This window comes from Cynoglossus semilaevis, chromosome 11 (genome assembly GCF_000523025.1).
Source record: "Cynoglossus semilaevis isolate Cse_v1.0 chromosome 11, Cse_v1.0, whole genome shotgun sequence".
Taxonomy (NCBI): domain Eukaryota; kingdom Metazoa; phylum Chordata; class Actinopteri; order Pleuronectiformes; family Cynoglossidae; genus Cynoglossus; species Cynoglossus semilaevis.
Window position 1 is genome coordinate 11,001,770 of NC_024317.1, and position 21,418 is coordinate 11,023,187.

Sequence of the window (21,418 nt, forward strand, 5' to 3'; positions counted from 1 at the left end):
CACTTTAACATAAATCATTTTTAGCAGGGCGCCCTCATATGGTGCTGGGCTGGTACTGCCTGGCACAGTTTTTTCTCAACTGTGCCAGGCCTGGTTGCTGCAAGAACCAGCAACGGTGCACGGTGGTTTGCTGGTGCAATGCTGCCTGTACTACTGCCTACGGGCACAGATTATAAAATAGAATGATTCAGTGACTCCATCATCGCTGGAATTTAAAAATACTGCTTTATTTCTCTGAAGTCTGTAATGATGTGACGTTTTCCTTAAATTACTGACTCAACCACATCAAAGTTCAATGACAAAATCATGGTTTTAAAAACTAAACACTAATGTTGATTCATTGACACGTGATCCCTGAACACAGCAGTGGGTCAACATGTCCCAACAGTGTTTGGTTAAATTACTAATTTGCATTTGGGATTTTAGGATGGGAGGTTGAGAGTTTTGATATCCGACTTAATCCTTTTACAGCTGTTGGAGTCATTGGGCGGTGGCATGACACAACCTGGACTGTTGGCCACTCCAGAGCCACTCCACAATGCATGGAAAAGCAGTGTTTGTGGTCTTTGCTGGTGGTCAGAGCAGGGAGTTGTTAGCAGCGTGCTCCGTACCCAGAGTAGTTCATCTTTGTGTCTTCTGCTGGAAGATATCCAGCAATTCTTAATTGTTTGGACTGTGAGCAAACTCTGTGTCAGCGCAGCGATACGGTATTGGTAAATGAAACTGTGATCCTGTCACCATTCCAAGCAGGGCTATGTCTCGGTCAGTGTAAGTCGATCACTGTAACACAAGCAACAGACCAAACATTTGTCTACTGTTCATCCCCTTTCTCCAAGATTTCATCCTGCCTTTGATCCTCCTGTTGGACTAAATAGACTACCTTGTATAAAGTGACAGACCTTGAGACACAACTGTGGTTTAGAATGCTTGACAAGTATTTGTCAAGGGCAAGAAGGCACTGAGTTCGCTGTGAACTCCAATGTGTATAGTGTGCTGACGCAGCCGACAACAGGATCTTAAGAAGTAAACCAAAAGTTAGGCCGCACTTTTGTGCACCCGGGTGGGGTGGGGGGCTTTATAAATTACAGCACTGCTAGTCACTCAGTTTAATCAAAATGCATGTGTCCACCAATAAGATATAAAACAAATATCATCTGTCTGATCCAATACCGTAGCCCAAATGCCCAACTTATCTTTGCATGACATGCCGTAAACAGGGAAACTATCACCTCAGCAATAGCAGCTTGTAGCATGCTGGCAGAGAAAAGAAGGTATTGGATCATTATTGGTATCAGCAGATACTCCATGTTGCAATATTGGTATTGGTATCGGACACAAAAAGATTGTATCAAGCCATCCCCAGTACTTGTCATGGACAGCCCGGGAAAATCCCAGCATATATTGACGCAGAGTGTGCAGTTGTCTGTCTCCGCTATGAACAGTTGATGACAGCAGAAGAATGACAGATAAGGAAAAGACAGAACTGATGGTGGTAAAGGGGTGACCATTCAAAGTGACTGTACTTTATTGATTATTAATTATTTTGTTGTGTATCATCTTTCAGGCCAGGAAGACAAAGATGCCAAACCGCTCCCTCGTATCAACAGGCACTCCATATTCTGGATAGTGGCATCTGTTGGTGTGACCTATTACGTCGATTTCTTCCACACCATCTTGGAGAACAATGACATTAAAAGGTGAGAGATAGAATTGTGGGAACCATACATGTCAAAATCAGTGTGGACTGCCTCATCCTTTTAGCTCTGTGTTAATTTGTTAATGCTGATGGTTACAAAAAGGTTGAGTATATGATATAAAGTGATTTTTTTTTTAAAGTGTACCCAAATGTTTTACCTGATTGTATTTTGTTCTTCCGTTGATTTAGTAGCAAGTACAGTATATCCTCTTCTCAATTTCTCATTATACATCATTTTGAAAAAAAAGTCTGTCATAACTACTCTGTTACAAAGTATTCAAGCAATTATCACAAAAACAAAGATTTGAATTTACTGATAACAACTGGTGGCGCTTTGGCCCAGAGGCAATGTCTCTGTCATTGGTGTAGAACCCCAGGGTTCACTTCCTGGGCAAGATCGAATCCCAGTTAGGGCGGTTGGTACCTTCCAGTGGAGTCATCACCCGCAGCAAGGTTCAGGGGCGTTGGTACGGTGCAGTGTGATTTGGGTGGTGGTCATAGAGACTGCTGCTACCGCGACCCGGTAAAGGATAAGCGGATGAAAATGTATGTATAGATGATAACAACTGTAGTAGATCTCCTGCCTACCATCTTGTAAAAAGTATTTTGTCTGATGGCACCTGATATGATGAGACTAATCAGCCCAATAAGATGACTTGTATTCCAATAATAACATAACAATAATGATTTTTTCTTCTAATTTGTCCAATTACCAGTTAGAGGTGGTTTTGGAGTTGAGCAACATTGTCAAAAGAAGCAAATTGTTAAAATGTCAATATTTTATTTGACTAAACTATAAACAGCTTATCCACTTTTTTCCCAGTTGGTGGTTCAACGTGGGTCTGGTCCTCTTTGGGGTCTGTATCTCTCTGGCCATGTTTTGCATCGTGTACCTGGACTGGTTCAAGGGAATCCAGCACTATGATCATGAATATCCTGCCATTCCTCCCATTGCCACTGCAGCGTTTATTGCTGCATCATGCAGGTAAACAGAAGAAAAAGAAAAGGCACTATACATGAGTGTTCATGGGATTTTACGCGTTGATAGTGTTGTGAAATCAATGCACGTACAATAATCAGATAATTGTAATATTAGTACTAAGGAAATCTGTAATCGTGATATCACTAACAGGAACTTTTAAATACCTGAAATCATGCAAGGTTTGTTCTTCTTTTGCAGCTTTAACATGGCTCTGTGGCCAGTGTGGGCGTTCTTCACTCCTGTTATCCTTTTCACACAGTTCATGGGTATCGTAATGCTCATCTCTTTGCTTGGATGATCACGATGGGTAAGGATAAAACATTAAACAAGTCCTCACATATAGCCGGTGTAATAATTACATTGACACATTAACCTTCTCAAGTTTTGCATGCATCCTGTTTGATGCTTTGTAAATATGCCAGGATCGCATCTTTGCTTTTTAGTTTGGTTTCTAGGTGCTAGTCTCTGTGAAATGAGACTAATACATTGTTTTAATTGAAAAAGAAAACTCAAGTGAGACTGTAAGGCCTTCTTTAATCACCTGCATTTGATCAGTGTAATCTAAATTCACATGAGATGTAAAATACTATATTATTTTTTGTTGTTGTTGTTGCAGGTCCAGTGCAATGGCAGTGTCAAACATAGTGTTTTCACAATTTCTTTTTTTTTTTAGATGTTTTTAAATCAATTTAATGAACCTTGTATCAACTCCAGACTAAAAAAACAGACCTCAAACACTCTTTAGGAAGAAAGACAGACAGCACAACAGGAAGTCCTGTTCCTGTGAACATATAGAGTATGTGATTTGGAGGAGTCTAGGTTTTGACTGTTTCTAATTCAATATACTGTAAAACATTATTGTTATTTGGTATTTTGTTGAGTATTGTGTAGGTGTGCTTGTTTGTAAATTGAATTGGTTTCTAAATAAAGTCTCTGTAACTTTATATTACATTAATGAGTTTATTCTCCATTAACAAACAGAAAACTGCTGTATGGCCCCTAAAAGTCAAAAAGTTTAATCAAACCAACTTTGCTCACCTACTGTGAGCAGATTTTCAAGACTTTAAACCCCAGATAGTGTCTCACATTAATGTCTCACTTGTTAATTTATTAAACTATATATATTTAACAGTAAATGAGAAAAGGTATACAGAAGCCATTTAAAGATGCTTAACATGTTTGAGAAGTGTCAAGGTGTTAATGTGTAGAGAAGTGGGGTTGCATGGCATGGATGGATCTATAGCAGAGTTTTCTTTAATACTATTTTCTCCTTTTTATAAATGGTCTGAGCACCTTTGGTTGGAAGATCTAGCCCATAAGAGAAACAGTCAATGGTAAGATGTGATTGAGTCTCATAGAAAAAGAAATGTATAATTAATTACGAATTTAGAAATTTAGAAAAAAATATACAAAAAATTAGAAAAAATAATTGACTTATTATCCTCCATTTAAGTCTAAACTCCCTTGCAAGCAGTGTTTCCATCAGAAGTTTCCTTCTTTGTAGATATTTAGGGTGTGTCCAGGTCACAACTTGCTGTTACTACTTCTCATTAGAACTAATTAAAACCCACAACATTAAAAGTTAGAGTTGATATTCTGGTTTAGAGTTGTGTATTCTAGTAAGTACGTTTCTATAGAAAATGCTACCGTGTTAAAGATTTGTCATTCATCTGCAATCAGTTGGAGAATGGGGGCGTTTGTTTACTCTGTTGTGACAACAGGAAGGGGACTGGCGGCATCCAAATCCAATCAAAAAAAAAATGTTCAGTGGCCCATTACACTTCCCCGATTAACATTTCTATGCTTTGTGTCATAGACGTTTATTTATCTACTTGGTTCTCCTTGATTAAGTAATCGATACTTGTCGACAGAGTGGTGTTGAGGCGGACTGGTACAGGAGCGTTTAACTCGATCACTCTCGTGATGTTGTGAAATTAAGGACAGAGAAATAGATAACGTCTCCGAACGCTATCATTGACAAAACATAGCGGGGGTTTGTGGACATGCTCGCCCCACTTTCCAAGTAAAATAAGTTTTAACTACTTGTAATTACAAGTAGTGCCCGCGGAGGTTGGCGCAGGAGACAAGAAGAATCCTACGTTCTTCTTGCGTGATAAACGCTTAGACCGATATCGTTTTGGTAAATTCAGATTTTTAGTGGAGACAAGAAAAATTAAATACCTACCTACCTTGCTGTCTTATTAGCAGCATTTGTCCTATCGGAAAAACGTCAGTGACTATCTAGAAAAAAATATATCACTAAAATTAAACCCCGTGAGGGTTGATGGGGCTGATTGATATGGTGTTCGCTGAACCAGTGATTAACGCGTAGTTGACGAACATCAGTCACAGTTCGGTATGACAGCTGGAGCGCTGTCGGATTTCTATTCCCTGTTAGATTAGAAGATGGGTAAATTCTACCTATCAGATTAATGCACTTTTTTTTCAAAATGAGAGACAAAGTTTCAGTTTGTCAACATAGACCCACATGGAAATCAGCCATATTAGCCAAGGTCGTGATTAAAAATGACCTTATCATCCAGGTGTCAATGGACGTCACCAGACTTCAATTGTTATGCTAATATTTTGCGTTCATCCTTGACCTACATCATACTTAAACTTAATTAGATCCACTCACAAAAAGCCATTGTAAATGTAACAGCTGAAATGTGATTCCACCCCCTCTCGCGTCCCCCGCCCCTCCCACCCATCAGAGGGCAGAGGTTCAACAGTCTACACCTCTAGACAAACACAGATGAATTTAGAGATTCTGCTCACTCGGATTTAAAGGGACTTGCTGGGACGTGTCATCTCCAACTTTTTAATGTAGTCCAAACCTCTTCATTTGATAGCTTCCAGCTTTGGAATTCTCCAGCCTTGGATTCGGTGGACGGTGGATACTTCTGTGGATTTGTGGACAAGTCGTGTTTTTAATTTGGATGTTGTGCGCTCTGGTGGTGTTTCTGGTGCGTCCTAAATTGGCCCAGCGGGAGGCAGGGCTCCACGAGGATCAAGCAAACCCTGAAACGCAATCCTTGGCACTTACAGTGACTCAGCGCAGCCACGTCCTCCAGTGTCCAGGTTTCACAGAGGTGACAGGCATTGAGTCCAGACACTGAAACTATGCGCACCGTGACCACTGAGGCGAACCCAAAAGATTGAATGAACATGTTTGGCACAGCACTTGTACGCCTGAATCCCCACCTCGCAGCAACAGCAGGTTACGCTCATTCAAAGCACTTATAGCGCGCGTCTTTTTTTGTTGACTCACTTGCGTTTTCTCTACCTTACGCGTACTATCCGACTCTTCGACATGGTGGAACACAGCGGTCTGGACATCATGTGCCTGAACAAGTACTGCCACAGCTCATCCTCATCTTCCAGCAGCTCCGAGCGCGACAAGAAGACGTTCGCCAAAATCAAGCTCAAACTTTCCTCTTCAGCCTCCTCGGATGCGGACTATCCGCAGAAGAACGCGCAGATCCTGAGCGGTCAGTACGGCACCAACCTGCTGCTGATCGGCGCCGCGCTTATGCTGGCCGTGGCCAACCACGACCCGTTCGTGAAGGAAGAGCACCTGCTATCCTTCATCACATGCCTCATGATCCTGCAGCTGGCCTGGATGATGTGGTACATCCTGGGACGCAACAGGCAAAAGAATGCGCAGACCGAGAAGGACGTGCACGCAACCACAGGCTGGATCAGAGGTGAGGTATCGGTGGGTCAGCGCAACTTTGCGCGCTGCACACCATTACTATAATAGTACTATATGGATATTTTATTGGCTACAAGTCATTAAATGCAAAAGAAAAATATCAATATCAATAATGGAAGAATGGATCATGATTGCTTTTCTTCACTTTTATTCCCTAAAAAAAATAGCCTCAGTTTCAGTTATTGCTTTCATTAGCAGGAGACTTTAGGGTCAAAGGTGCATGAATGAAGAATGGATGGATATCTCTTGCCATTCCAAGAGGAAACCCCTCATTTGGCATTGATTCTAGCTCACTGTAGTAATCATATGCATCTGATTATCTCTAAGCCATAGTTATATGTTTATTTATGACAAAAACTTTACTTATTTTTGGTTTTTATCTCATTTCCAGATCAATATTTTGCTACACAACAGAATTGTTTTTGTTTTGATTTCTATATATTTGCAACTAGTTTTTGTTTTCTTAAAAGATGTCGGCCAGTTCTTTAAGACATTTCTGCTACTGCCAAAATGTTGCCTCCATAAAGCAAGGCATCAAGGAAATATAGAAACTTCCAGTGAGGATACTTTAACTTTTTTATGTAAGTGTGAATATATGTTTATCCAGATAAACATCTTCCATTGCTGTAGAAATCCTCTTAGAAGTTCAACACTAATATAAATATCAAAATGTCCTTGTAGATTTGGCAACCATTTTAATGTACCTTCATATGTTTATTGATAACCATCTTTGTTATTTTTTTTTTATTTTTTGCAGGTGGTTTAACGCTGCTGGCACTGATGTCACTAATCATGGACGCTTTCCGAATAGGTTATTATGTTGGCTATCAATCGTGTGTGTCGGCTGTGCTGGGCGTATATCCTGTCATCCATGCCACCCACACCATGGCACAGGCAAGTTCGGGAGCCCACTTACTTTTCAATCAAGTGATAATCTTTCAGCAGCTTCAGACACTGCGTCTTTTTTGCTTTGGTACAGCACTTGGCCAGGTTACTCTTAGAATAATGTGCTCTTTGTTGCAAAGGAAAGTGTAAGAGAGCTGCTGCAACAATATAATCCCATCACAGTCTAACTGCATATGACAAAAAAAGTACAAACCGCTGTAAGGCCTATGACGTCCTCAAAAGTTCAATGTTTGCAAATTGTTTTCACAGATTAGAGCAGTCTGTCCAAAACAGAGGTACGCAGACCTCTAGTGGTACGCAGACTTTTTTATATTTCATAATTTTAGGTTTGAGAGAAATAAAACATCATGTGTAGATTTCTGCTCTGATTTTAATTCTACTTTTGGTGAAGCAGCTTTTTTGTTATATGAAGGGCATATTGTTTTTAATTACAATTATCTAAAAATCTACAATTTTCTTCAACTTGAATTCAAATCAAAAGCTGTGATTTTTTTAATACAGAGCATCCATTAGGGCCACTTTAAGTGTTCTATGTTTTTAAGGAGATTTTATTTACTTTAGATTTACAAAAAACAAAACAGAAACCAAGGTGTATCCAAATCAAAAGAGGGTTTGGACGATGTAGTCTGAATTAAATAGTATGATTCTGTTAACGGTTTCTTTCTCTTTTTTTAGGTCCATTTTCTTTGGTTTCACATCAAGGATGTCGTCAAAAGCTTCGAGACATTTGAAAGGTCTGTGAAAAAAATGTGATGCTGGAGTCTTATTTTGGGATAAGTTAACTGATCACTTGAAATAGCCATCTCCTTCAAACGAGCTAACTTGATCCACCTCCTTTTTAGAATATAGTATGGATCAAATGATTGTTTTTTTCTTGTACATTTGTGTTCATTTTCTGCCATGATTTCAGCATTTTCTCTGGCTGGTTTTGCACATGTCAGCAATCTGCCAAAAAAAAAAAAACAGCTGACCATCCATCATAACCACTTAGTACTACAGTTTTATCATGGAGTATATCTTAACCAAGACATATTCCAGCAACCATGTATATCCATATTAATCATATTATAACACTGTACCTCACAGGTAGGTAATGGATTGTCAACTCTTTGCTCTTTCAGATTTGGCGTCATCCATGCAGTCTTTACAAATCTTCTCCTTTGGTGCAATGGCGTGATGTCAGAGGCAGAGCACTTCCTGAACAACCACATTCGAAGACTCTCTGCCATGGGCTATGGAAACCTCACCGAAGGTATGGGCCAAGAGGTCGATTGTTGGCTTGTACCTGGAAGAGAAGTACAATAGTCCACTTGAGGTCTCACTTCAATGGATAAAACCAAAAGGAAGGACAGGAAGGTCTTTGAAGGGATGGGAGGTTGGCCAGGCAGGCCCCGGTGGGTCTTGTTTGTGTCGTACGTCTGTCTATTAGGTTTCAGGAGACACTGTTGACACTGTTGCTCTCGTGTTGAACTCCCCCCCACACACTATTTCCCAGTCCATATCCCCACACTTCACCCCCTTGGCAACCCCCCACTTGACCTCAGACGGCTTTGTCCCCATGGCTGCTTATTCCCAAGGGTGCTGCAATTACAGTAACTGATACAGCTAAGCCCTGTGTTGGGGGTCCGGCACCTCCTCCTCATATCCGGCTGACTGTGAGGCTGGCTGCACCCTGACCGTTGTTCTAGTTTTAATTAAAGGGTGCAGAACCATAGTAGTGGCTTTTTGGAGCGGAGGGATTTTGTTGAGATGATCTCTATAGGGCAACAGCATCGATATCATATGTTAGACTGGGCTTCACAAGCAGTGAGTAAGTATAAAAGTGTATTGTCATCAGCGGTTCAAGTGATAGCTCAAGTTTTTTTTTGTGTGTGTTGTTGCCCGTGGTACTGACACATAGACATAGAGTGACGTCCGCACATCCAGCGCAACGACCCTTCAATGAAAAGATGTAATTTTCCATTGAAATTCAAAACAATTTAATATAAGTGTTCAGGATTTTTATAACAGGCTTTCTTTAGTGCTAAGATCATACAGTGTAAAATATACGTAGAGGAACAACTATAATTTTTTTTTATTTTCAACTGTAAACTTAGTTGTGTCTTTGTTGTTTTTGCAGAACACCATAAACCTGTGTGCAACTGCACCACCAGCGTTTGCACCATGTTCACCAGCAGTCTCTACTATCTCTTCCCCTTCAACATTGAGTACCACATCTTCGTCTCTGCGATGCTCTTTGTAATGTGGAAAAACATCGGGCGCACCATTGACCATTCCTCGAACCAGAAGAGGCTCGCCACCAAGACTCAGGGCCTCTCAGTTGGTCCAATTCTAGGCCTGCTCGCTCTGGCCAGCACTATTGGAATCTTGGTAGTGTACATCACTCATGTGGAGACTCTTCAGACTCGGCAGTCGGCCGTTTCTATGTTCTACATTTTCGGCATTGTCCTGCTGCTCTGCATGTGCTGCACCACTGCTTTAGGTCTATTTATATATCGAATGGACCAGATTCCGTTAGACACATCTAAGAACCCTTCACGGCAGCTGGACTCAGAGCTACTGTTCGGCTCCTCGGTTGGCTCCTGGCTCATGTCATGGTGCAGCATAGTTGCTGTGTTAAGTACCAACGCCAGTCCTCCGTATCGCTGGACCAACTTAATTTACTCCGTGCTCATTGTTCTGGAGAAGTGCATGCAGAACCTCTTTGTCATCGAGTCTCTTTACCGACAGCAGGGAGACAAACAGTCGGAGGAACTGGAATTACCATCTTCTCCAGAAATCTTCTCTGTCACTTCCTCTTTAGCGCCCCCATACAACGGGATCATTAACAGAGCGTACGAGACTCCGGACAAGGCATGCGTCACCATGGAGAGTGAGCAGGAGGAGAACGGTCAGGTGTATGGATGTCCGAGGAAGCCATCGGAGGTGCCACTGCCTGTTGGAAAGAAAGAAGTAGATTCACCAAATGTGAAACGGCAAATCCTGAAGAACCTCTCTGTCTTCCTGATAATGTGCAACATTTCAGTAAGTATTATTATTATATTATATTATATTCCAATCAAGCGTATATATATACATTTGTTTACCAAAAACTCACATTTTGTGACACACATCTTGGCGATGCTAAATGCTGACCCCATTTTAGCCCACAACAAGACTGTGTTTTAGAGTCCATCCCCTTGCATAATTGAGTTTGACACCGGCGCCTTACATCATGTGTACTGGGCTAGAGTGATTTGTGCTAAAACTGCAGATGTGCAGTTGTTGTATTTTGATATAACATGATAAGGAGCTTTAAACACACACACGTAGAAATGATGGACTGGGTCTAAATGTTTGACTTCCTGTCTAAAGAAACAAAGACAACAAATTGTTTCTTGGTTCATTTAATTAATTTACATTGAGGCTGGATCTCTCACTTTACACCATGTACTCGACAGCAGTAATGTTTGAGTTTCTGTCCTTCAATGCGCCATCACTGAAAACCCATTTTTCTGTTTCTCCAGCTGTGGATCCTTCCAGCCTTTGGCTGCCGGCCACAGTATGACAATGGGTTGGAGCAGGAGACGTTTGGCTTCAGCATATGGACGACAGTTCTCAATTTCGCCATACCTTTGAACCTTTTCTACCGCATGCACTCAGTTGCCTCTCTCTTTGAGGTGTTCCGTCGGGTTTGAAAAAAAAAAAAAAAAAAAAAACAACAGCCAAAAGTTGGCAACCCAAGAACTTTAGTCATTACCAGCTTCAGAGACAGTCTCTCAGTGCAGGTGAAGCGTTCAGGAGGCAGTCAGAGTCACACTCCAACAGACCTGAGTGCAAGAAGCGGAGCAAAACGTTTTTAATCCCTCAGCATGGAATTACAGTGGATAAAGAACCTCCTCTGCGTTTGTTGAGGAATTGTCTTGTGTAATGAAAGGGATGCTCGTGAAGATGGCCTCTGTATAATTTGTATACATTTTGTTTCATATAAATGATTGAGTAGCATTTCCTCAATAATTATCATGTATCTGAAAATCACTTTTTACCATTTCAATATTTAGCCAATTATAAAGTAGATGATCACCAGATGTATATGTTTGAGGGCTAAGGTCAAGCCTCCCAGTGGAGCAGAACTCATCTTTTTATGCCTGCGTTGAACCTGGTTTAGCTTTAGCTCCATATACTTTTTTTTTTAATGCTCGTGGAAAGATCAGATAAACAAATCATTTAAATTCTCATGCTGACCATTTCCATTTGCACCATATCACTATAAAAATTAGGGCAAAGTGCAACCTGATGAAACCTGAGCAGTAGAAGAGAGAGAAGTATACGGCAGTAGTATTCCAGTATACAACCAGTCTGCTGTACACTCCATATGATATTTAACAGTCTACTGTACTTTTCACCTTCAACGTCTTACCGTCACATCATTACTGTTGTCGTAGTACAGCAGTATCTGTATGAAGGTTGTTTAATGTGTGTAAACTGTTAGTTACTAGAGATTATAGATAAGTGACCCCAGAGGTCACTAAACCAAGGGGTGACACAATCAGTGTTTTCCCAATGTGGCACAAATAAAAAAAGAATTTAAATGAAAATATTTTGGCCAAGCTGCACCCCCCCCGCCGTCCCCCCCTGCAATAACTGGGCCTGCCTCTCATTTTGGCAACCATTCATTTAAACCAGTATTTCTGTTTTTTCTGGAGACCCATATTTTAAAACTCACAAACCGTTGTGATGCAAGTCAATAGACATTGTTCGTAATCTCCTGGGAGATATGATGCGAGACGACCCAAAAAAAAAGTCTCTTGCGACCCACCTGTCGTGACCCAGTCTCTGGGAAACAATGATTTCAACAATGTTCAGATCTTCTTTCCTTTCTTTAGTTCTGACCAAGCAGCATATTAATTTGCTAGTGTGCAGTTGGAGTGGAGCTGGAGTATAGCATTCTGTAAGTATATATATATATATATATATATAGTATATTGTTGTACACACACACACATACATGTGGATGAAGTTCTCATAGTATTTCATTGTCTTTACTTTTTTAAAGCCAAAATATGATGGATGTTTTCAACACTAACAGAATTTGAGCCACAGGCTCAGTTACATGGGGTTAAAGCGTTCATTCAGGTAGAAAAACAATTGTGAAGGGCTGTGCAGACAGAGCTTCCCGACATTATTCACAACACACGCTTCATTGATTAATTTTGGAAAGCATTTTTTTTACCCACTGACATGACTCAAAATCTAATATTAATAATAACAAGTCTGTTGGAAAGGGACATTCATTTTGAGTAATGGTATATCGACTCCAGCTTTTAGTATTCATCACCACAAAACAGTAGTGGGTTTCATCATGTCACAGAAACAAGCCATGCAGTGTGATTTGTTATTTGAGCTCCCAGAGGTATTTGTGCATTTATTCTTCATGGTCCTTCCAAATGCAGTACTTTTTATTCAAAGTAAGATCATTTATGTACTGTGAGACACACTTTTATTTGAAAATAAATGTGTACTTTTAGCCCCACTAGCCACATATGTTGGCATGATGGGTTTGGGTATGAATCAGGAAAATTGTGAAGATCACAGTTCGTGGCCAGTTGCCCTTTACTCATATATCAGTGATTTAGGCGGGGGTCACATGGAAGTTAGGACATTTTGAAGTCACAGGAAACCACAGACTTTATTTAGATATGTTAGGATTTTAGGCTTAGAATTAACACAATGTAAAATTGAAACAATGTTTTCTGTCCATGTCAAGGTCATAATAATACAATTTTGTTTATCTGCTTTTTGTTTGAAGCATTATTGAATGTTTTTTAAAATTTGCAATGTAGTTTAAGGACATAGTGACTCCGTACTTTAGTTCTAAATCTGAAGCACAAATGTTCTGTAACTGTACTGTATAATGTGTGTGGTTCTCACACTGTAAATTTGAGCCGAATCGTGGCTAAGTTCTCAAATAGGTGCTGTTTTTTTCACATGTATCCAGTATATGTCGATGCCAACTGCACCTAAAAATACTCAGTTAAACCAGATAATCATTTAGAAACTGTGATATAAATTTGCAAGATTCCAATGAAATGGTGCTCTCGTGAAATGACCTGTATGATTGTTATTGATGACATTGTTTTATCCTATTTGAATAAATACTTGCTTTCATCTTGCTTACAGTGACTCTTCTTTGATTGCATAAACCCAGACAGTAAGGTCTGGGTTTATGCTGGTGGATACCCCTCTTTTTCGCACCCTAGAAAGGACTATTCTGGAGACTGCCTGTGAGGACACATTCACAGTTTCTGCGTAAGTAAGTCACAATTTTAATTTTAATTTAATTTATTTTTCTTACTGTGCTTCTCCACATTAATATTGCGCCCTCTCAAACACCCAGTCCCTCCACTTTGGGAACCACTGGTTAATATCTAATGTCTAATTTTAGTAAAATACACATAAGAAATTAAATAAACTACAAGAGAGAAAAATAAATAAGTTACCAAACAGACACACCAACCAAACAAATAAATGAAGGAATTAAAATAAATAAACTAGAACATTTCTAGGCAGTTTATTAGGATAAATAAATGCATAACTAAAACAATGTGAATACTAAAATAAACAGTGAATAAAGATAGGAAAGAAAAGCCCTTAATAAATGCAATGAGTAATTAAAATATCAACCACAAGAGGGAGTCAAATACACATCTTATTTTAAGAGAACGTCAGGACAAATTAAATCTTTCTTTCTTTCTTTCTTTCTTTCTTTCTTTCTTTCTTTCTTTCTTTCTTTCTTTCTTTCTTTCTTTCTTTCTTTCTTTCTTTCTTTCTTTCTTTCTTTGTTTCTTTGTTTCTTTCTTTCTTTCTACACAATACACAATTGATATTTACCACATTATTAGTGAATGAAGCATTTGTTAAATATGTAATATAATGAAAAACCCCAACACTTAAAAGAAGTCAATTAATCTATTGAACTTGACTCAAACAATGCAAGTGATTACCGTGTCCACAGGATAGGTAAGAGAACATTTCATTGGTCAAGAACAGATGACCTGAAGGCCAGTGAAAAACAAGGTTATGGATTGTAATGTTGGTTGTATAGTGTTGAAACCAAACTTTTAGACAAGGGCAAGCATGTACGTGCATTACTCACAGTAAACAGGAAATTGTTTTTTTAAACCACCCATTTAGTCGAGTCGTGTGGGCTGCATTTTTTCCTTCCCCCTTGCTATGTAGAGTCTCTTCTGCTGCTGCTGGGCAGGATATATGGTTACCTCATCCTTCCTCCCGTCCTGCACACATCTCTCTTATAGTGACACGAGTAATAGTGATGGTCAGAAAATGTTTGATTTTGTTGGCACAATCAGGTTTTTTTCTTCTTTTCTTTTGCAATTTTAAAGTGCTACAATGCATTTTTCAATAGTCCTTTTTTATTTTACTAATTTTTCAATTCACAAGTGTAGATTTGTTTTGGTAACTATTGTGTGTGCTATTTTGTCACAAAGACGTTTTGTTCGTGTAAACAATCATTTTATTTCCAAAGAACGGGAGTGGGGGGCGGCCCTGGTCGTCAAAATAGTTCTATAAAGAGTTCTATTTAGGTTTAGTTGTTTAGTTAGTTGTTGTGCGTTGATTTTACTAAGTTAATTACGTGAACCTAGTAATTGTCACATATGGATTAAATATTAACGGAGGCTGTGGAGGATATATTCTGAATGGCTGTTGGAAATACACCCTCGGGCCGCCATTCAAGAGAATTTGGTGTGGAGTAATTTTTTTATGTATCACAGCGATGTGACAGCCACCCAGATGTAGCTAAAAATATCTGTGACGGTCAGAAGCTGGGGATGCTGCTGCTGCTGCTGCTGCTGCTGCTGCTGCTGCTGCTGCTGAGAGACACCGCGACAGAACACGAAACGCGTGGGTCTCCTGTCTGCTTGGCAATGTGCAAGTGACTCATATTCTGTTTAAGCAACTGTGAACAGATGATGAGGAGTGGATTGAAAATATTGACATTAAAAAACAATATTTAAAAATGACAGAGATGAATGGATAGACAGACAGACAGACGCTTATTCGTCTCTTCATTAATGCTTGAATCAAGTATCATTTTACATTTTTGCAGTGGAGTGAAGTGTTTCACTGTTTTGTCTTGTCGTGCGCACCATGTGGAGGACAAACACACTCCACAGTGGGACGTGTTTCTTTCCCTTACTTCCCTACCCTTTTTTTTTTACACAGAGCCCCGAACCCATTCACAAACGGCTGGTGTCTTTACACTAACTCCTTGCTACAGCAGTGCGCCATTGTGCATGAGCGCAGGCGCAGAGAAAGCGGAGATGGTGTGATGGAGTGCGCGTTCGTGCTGAACGCGCTGCTGCTCGGGTTAGTGTGTCCAGCAGCACAGCCTTTCCCCCTGTCCACTGTTCACACTAGAGCTGCTGCACAGAGACCACAGACAGAGCAGGGACAGCAGGAGTGAGCGCAGACAACCAGGCAGCACCATGCGCTCTCCACTGGCCGTCGTCGCTGCCTCTCAGCCACTCCGCGCACCTGCGCGCTCGTCGCTTGGCTCACTTTTGACGCGCTCTCCTTTTCTCTCCTCTCCTCTGCGTCGCACTTCACACCTGCCCGGCAGCGCAGCGACTACGCGGGGGCTGTGCAGTAAATGGATGATGATTGCGCCCGTCCTGGGGAACGGACGCATGGAATGCACTTTTACTTGAGGACTTTTTAACACATGGAGAACCCAGCCAGGTACCTGTCGTCGGTGCAGGGGGTCGACTCTGCGCCGGCACGGCTGGCAGAGGCGATGTGGAACAGCACGGAAACTGAGGCGAAGAGCGACGACGACAAGGACACGGTGGTGGCGCGCACGGTGACCGGCTGCTTGCTGTCCCTGCTGATCCTGTGGACGCTGTTGGGGAACATTCTGGTCTGCTCAGCCGTGCTGCGCTTCAGGCATCTGCGCACCAAAGTTACCAACATCTTTGTGGTCTCCCTGGCTCTTTCGGACTTATTCGTCGCCGTGCTCGTGATGCCTTGGAAAGCCGTGGCGGAGGTGGCGGGCTACTGGCCCTTTGGTACTTTCTGTAACATCTGGGTCGCCTTTGACATTATGTGCTCCACCGCTTCAATACTCAACCTGTGCGTCATTAGCGTGGACAGATACTGGGCCATCTCGAGCCCGTTCCGCTACGAGAGGAAGATGACCCAGCGTGTCGCCTTTGTCATGATCAGTGTCACCTGGACACTGTCCGTGCTCATTTCCTTCATCCCGGTGCAGCTGAACTGGCACAAAGCCGGCGATGATGACGCGGCAGGTGCGCAAAACTCCTCCACGCGTGGACACATGGAGGAGAACTGTGACTCCAGCCTGAGCAGAGAATATGCGATCTCTTCCTCTTTGGTTAGTTTCTACATTCCCGTGGCTATTATGATTGTGACTTACACCCGCATTTACCGTATTGCGCAAATACAAATCAGGAGAATCGCGTCTCTGGAGAGAGCGGCGGAACACGCGCAAAGTTGCAGGAGCAACAGAATCGAGTGCCAACACCACAACACGCTGAAAACATCCATCAAACGGGAAACCAAAGTGTTCAAAACTCTGTCGGTGATCATGGGGGTGTTTGTGTGTTGCTGGTTGCCTTTCTTCGTCCTGAACTGCATGGTCCCTTTCTGCGACAGGCCCGCATCGGACCGGGACGCGGGCCTGCCGTGCGTCAGCGAGACCACGTTCAACGTGTTCGTGTGGTTCGGATGGACAAACTCGTCCCTGAACCCCATCATCTACGCGTTTAACGCCGAATTCCGGAAGGCCTTCGCCAGCCTGCTGGGCTGCCGTCACCTCTGCTCCAGCACGCCCGTGGAAACCGTCAACATCAGCAACGAGCTGGTCTCGTACAATCAGGACACGCTCATCCACAAGGAGATCGTCAACGCGTACGTCAACATGATCCCTAATGTGGTGGAATGTATTGACCACGAGGAGACTTTCGACCGCATCTCGCAGTTGTCGCACAACCACGACAATGCCACCGACTCTGTATGTGACCTGGAGGACTGCGAGGCGGACATTAGTCTGGACCGGATGTCACCCTTTACGCCCAATGGAATACACTGATTCACAACTTCATGATAATCCCCTCTCACCACCGCACCCCCCTCCCCCGTGCGTAATTGGATGTAATTGATAATCATGCCACCGTTCATTTATTCGCTCAGCTCACCGTCACAGATGCTTCGCTCATCCTCATTATCTTCATCACCATCACCGTCATCTGCAGCAGAAGCCATTAATGTAAGAACTGCCGTTAAATTCATAACTGCCAAAAAAGTGGAAGTTCAAGCATTACATTTACGAATGCATGAAAGTATTCGACTGTGTCACGTGACCTAATGAGGCTCATTTATTTATTAACCAAAACTAAGAAGGTTTTCAGACCGAGTACTGGATTGGATTAGTGAATTAGTCCTTTCTTATCGTCTTTTCAAGTGAAAACAAATAGTGAGTTCATTTATAGACAAAGCAAAAACCAACGATTTAGCACATTTTCTGCACTTATTGGATTAAATGATCAATAAGTCAGTGGGTCAACACGCTTTTCAGGATATCCATTTAGAACAGTGTGCAGATAAATTGCAGAACTAAATTAAATTCAGCCCGACTCGCCAATTATGGGCACATTAATAATGATATTGATTCCAGTGAATCAATATCATGGCTCTTTCTACTCTATCTGAGCAAGTCGAGGGCAACTGGACTGTCTTAGTCTCTTGAAGATGTTTCACCTCTTTATCCAAGAGGCGTCTTCGAATCCAACTGATGGATGGAAAAAAACCTCTTGTATTAAAGTGACCACAGCATGACCCTAATGGCAGGATGCTGTGACCCATGTGACTCACACAACCTCCCTTTCACACACTGACACAGGTGAACACACCTTGAAAATGACCTCATGACCTATGACTCACCACCCACACATAGAATCCCACATTACTGGCTGTTCAGGAAAAACAAATCTGTCTGCCATTTGGACCCAGGTTTTGGCCTAACTAGGACTACAGGACCAATACAACTGCCAACACTGCCACAAGGGGTCCCGAGTAGGCAACAAAAAAAGAACACAAGCACACAAAACAGACGCCGGTTGCTTTCGTGTTTTAGACGTCATACATCCCCGTCACAAACTGCCATTGATATATGACCAACTCAACACTTCTTAACCTGATGCTAACCTGAGCCTAAATTTAATCCTAACAGCTTAATCTAGAAAAGACGCTCCCTCTCAGTGGGGAGCTGCAAAATATCCAAACAACAGTATTTTACAAAACTGTCCCTCACAAGTATAGATATGTCAGAAATGCACACACACACACACACACACACACACACACTAAGTCATTAGTATTGTTAGAGCGTCATCACGTCCAATCATCCTTACACACTTGCAGAGATGTAAAGCGTTTGGTTCATTGCTATGAGTTTCATCAGAAATATGACATTGTTTAACGGCGGTGAGATGAAGCATGTGACGTCTAAGGTCGATTATTGGAGCGATAAAAATGTTGATGGTTGTTGTTGTTATTATATCGGTTCATCCAAATAGTCATTAGTTCTAGCAGAGATTTTATATCACTATTTATTACATTATTTAATAAATGAAAAATGTTTATTGAAAAGGTCATAGGTCAATGGTAGTTATTGTGCAACCATCTTTTGTGAAGACACACAGGCCGTATGTGATCTGTTGCCGTGCAATTTTTATAAACCACCACAAGGGGGAAATGAAATGTTTTTTTGTTTTTTTAAGGCTTCATCTATCTTTTTACACGTTCAACATCTAACATTATGTGCCCGACTCAGCAACTTGATGGTGATGTAGTTGGTTGGTCTTAGTCACTAACGGGGAATTCACACGTACATGTCTAATGAATGCTCAACCATGGGCGTGGCTTTACGCGCCGCAGATAGCCTTTAGATTTTAGGAGCTAAAAACCTGAAATCATATGGGGCTTTTATACAGGTGCAAAGTTTGCCATGAAGCGGGTCTGAGGACAACTGCGGAACATACAGGTTCACACCGTTGCCCTGTTCAACTTTGTGTTCATTTTGTACACATGTAGCTCATCTTGTATAGGCGACTCGTGAGGCTGCGAAGTAGGAATCGTCCATGGGTCAAGGCCGATGTGGCTCAGTAAATCACTGATTTAAAATGCTCACTCTTTGTGCTGTAGCTCAAATAAAGCCGTGGGACCTACAGTATTTAAACACTGACAACAGCACCAACTGACCTGCATTCCTTGTTCCGGTCACAGTGGAAATAAATATGACATTTACAGTAGCTTTTACGCCCATGTACGTGTGAATCGTCCGTTATTCAGAGTAGTCCGTGTTCACCCCTGTGGCTTTTTTAGCAAGATGTAATGTTGTTGTCCTGTTTTGAAAAAGTGATGTGTAAGTGTTTATTTACGGGATAAGTGAAGTCTGTGTTCGTTCTTTTAATGGTTTACTGCTGTCGTCCATCAGGGAGGCTTCACTCAGAGCGCGAGTATCGCACTACTCTCGCTCGGAGGCTGGGAGGCTATCGATGTTTAAGGCTCACAGAGGATTTGATCTTTTTTGTTCTGCTTAATGATCACGTTTATATCGTTGAAATTTGTTTTTCACTGTGAATGAATGCTTAGGGTCAAGAGACACTGAAGTGCAGTCATTCTAACGCCTTACAGCTTATTCAAAGAGTCTAGTGGAGGCATGAATGGATTGTGTCTGATGGAGATTACGTTACATGATGCCAAATGCAGTATTAAAGTGTTTACCCTTGCACTGCAGTCTTGACTCCGGTCATTGCACACTGTACAAAAGCACTACATCCCAGAATCCTAGAACTGTATGGAACAAGGCTCGGAGATTGTGATCAAATGTGTGTCTCTTTAAGGTGAACACTTCATGCTTGTTTAGTGCACTTGTGTGCCTCATTCCCATTGTTAAAATCCCTTAAAAGCTTAAAAGGATATCTGTCCAGTGGATAATAAAATGCTATTTTCTACTACCATTAAAAGGCCTCAGTGGTTTTGAAGCAGTCTGTGAATTTTTTTCTTAAAAACACAGCTGCACACACATCTGTTGTGCACACATCTGCACAACAATTCATTGCCTTGGACAGCTATTTTTTAAAATTTTTTGTCTGTCGTGGGAGCCGGCGATCTCTGCCCACATTTACATGAGCTGTGAAGTCAGGCCATTGAGTTACATTTAAAGAATAAAATAAATAACCACAAAGGTCATAACATATCTGGCATTGTGAATTGGTGCAACAATGGATAAGGGTTGGCACATGGTATTAAAAAATATTATATTCAAGGACTATAAGAGCTTTAGATTTCCAGAAATGTTTACGTAGACTTTTACTTTTTTAAAATATATTAAAATGTCAAACGTGTTCCTGCCTTATGTATCAGACTCCACGAAGACAAAAACTATTTCTACTGAGCAAAAGTTGTTATTTAGGTCACTTTTAACTACTGCACATAAACAGACTTTAAAAGTTGGAAGTTTTTATTAAATTTTGAGAAACATTTATATTTGAAGGCTTTTTCAGAATCTTAATATAATAGTATATTACTGTGTTCAATGGTCAATGTAACGAAGTATATATTTTTTAATTTTGACAATAAAAAAAGGACATAGCTATGTAGTTTAAGGCAAATGGGTACATTTTTATTCATATTTGAATAAGACATTTTTAGGAAATTATTAATTATTAGTATGTTGCTTTTGATCAATGGTTGACTTCAAAGGTGTAGACTTGAAATTACTTTAGACTCGACTTGACGAAGATTAAAGAGACTTGCAACTCGTCTTGGACTTTAGCATCAGTGACTCGTGACTTCACATGCTACTTTCTTATAGCTGTATAAACACTTGAAATGAAAGACTGAATGACTGTGCTCAGTACCGGGGTTTAACAACACCCTGTCCTTAATAACGGCCGACATAGGTCTAGCCCTGACACATTACGTGTCCCACATCCCAACCGCCTAGAATTTCTCAGTGCATTATTGAGGAACGTGCTGTATCTTTATTGTGCGTCTGTGCATGTGTTGTTTTTTCGGGGACTTTTTATTTTTTTGG

At 41.2% G+C, this 21,418-nt stretch overlaps 3 protein-coding genes across 6 annotated transcripts in view; all 3 read left to right on the top strand.

Moving 5' to 3' along the window:
• Positions 1-11,010, top strand: part of otop1 (otopetrin 1) — a 12,896-nt gene extending 1,886 nt beyond the window's left edge. The window contains exons 1-8 of one of the 4 annotated variants that reach the window (XM_025060308.1): positions 3,295-4,012; positions 5,531-5,898; positions 6,006-6,385; positions 7,151-7,287; positions 7,975-8,033; positions 8,421-8,551; positions 9,419-10,323; positions 10,806-11,010. In XM_025060308.1, coding sequence (XP_024916076.1) covers positions 6,019-6,385; positions 7,151-7,287; positions 7,975-8,033; positions 8,421-8,551; positions 9,419-10,323; positions 10,806-10,976 — 1,770 coding nt within the window. In that variant the 5' untranslated portion in view covers positions 3,295-4,012; positions 5,531-5,898; positions 6,006-6,018 and the 3' untranslated portion in view covers positions 10,977-11,010. Of the gene's footprint in view, positions 1-1,564; positions 1,698-2,519; positions 2,682-2,876; positions 2,986-3,294; positions 4,013-5,530; positions 6,386-7,150; positions 7,288-7,974; positions 8,034-8,420; positions 8,552-9,418; positions 10,324-10,805 lie in introns of those variants that run through there. The other 3 variants (XM_008320492.3, XM_025060309.1, XM_008320491.3) reach the window with 3 other exon arrangements.
• The window catches only part of LOC103386273 (contactin-4-like), a 695,358-nt gene that overhangs the window by 533,877 nt on the left and 140,063 nt on the right, over positions 1-21,418 (top strand). The gene's annotated exons all lie outside the window — the stretch shown is intronic.
• On the top strand, positions 14,763-19,127 carry drd5a (dopamine receptor D5a). The gene has a single exon (XM_017036524.2). It carries the CDS (start codon positions 16,022-16,024, stop codon positions 17,405-17,407), a length of 1,386 nt encoding a protein of 461 aa, XP_016892013.1. The 5' UTR covers positions 14,763-16,021; the 3' UTR covers positions 17,408-19,127.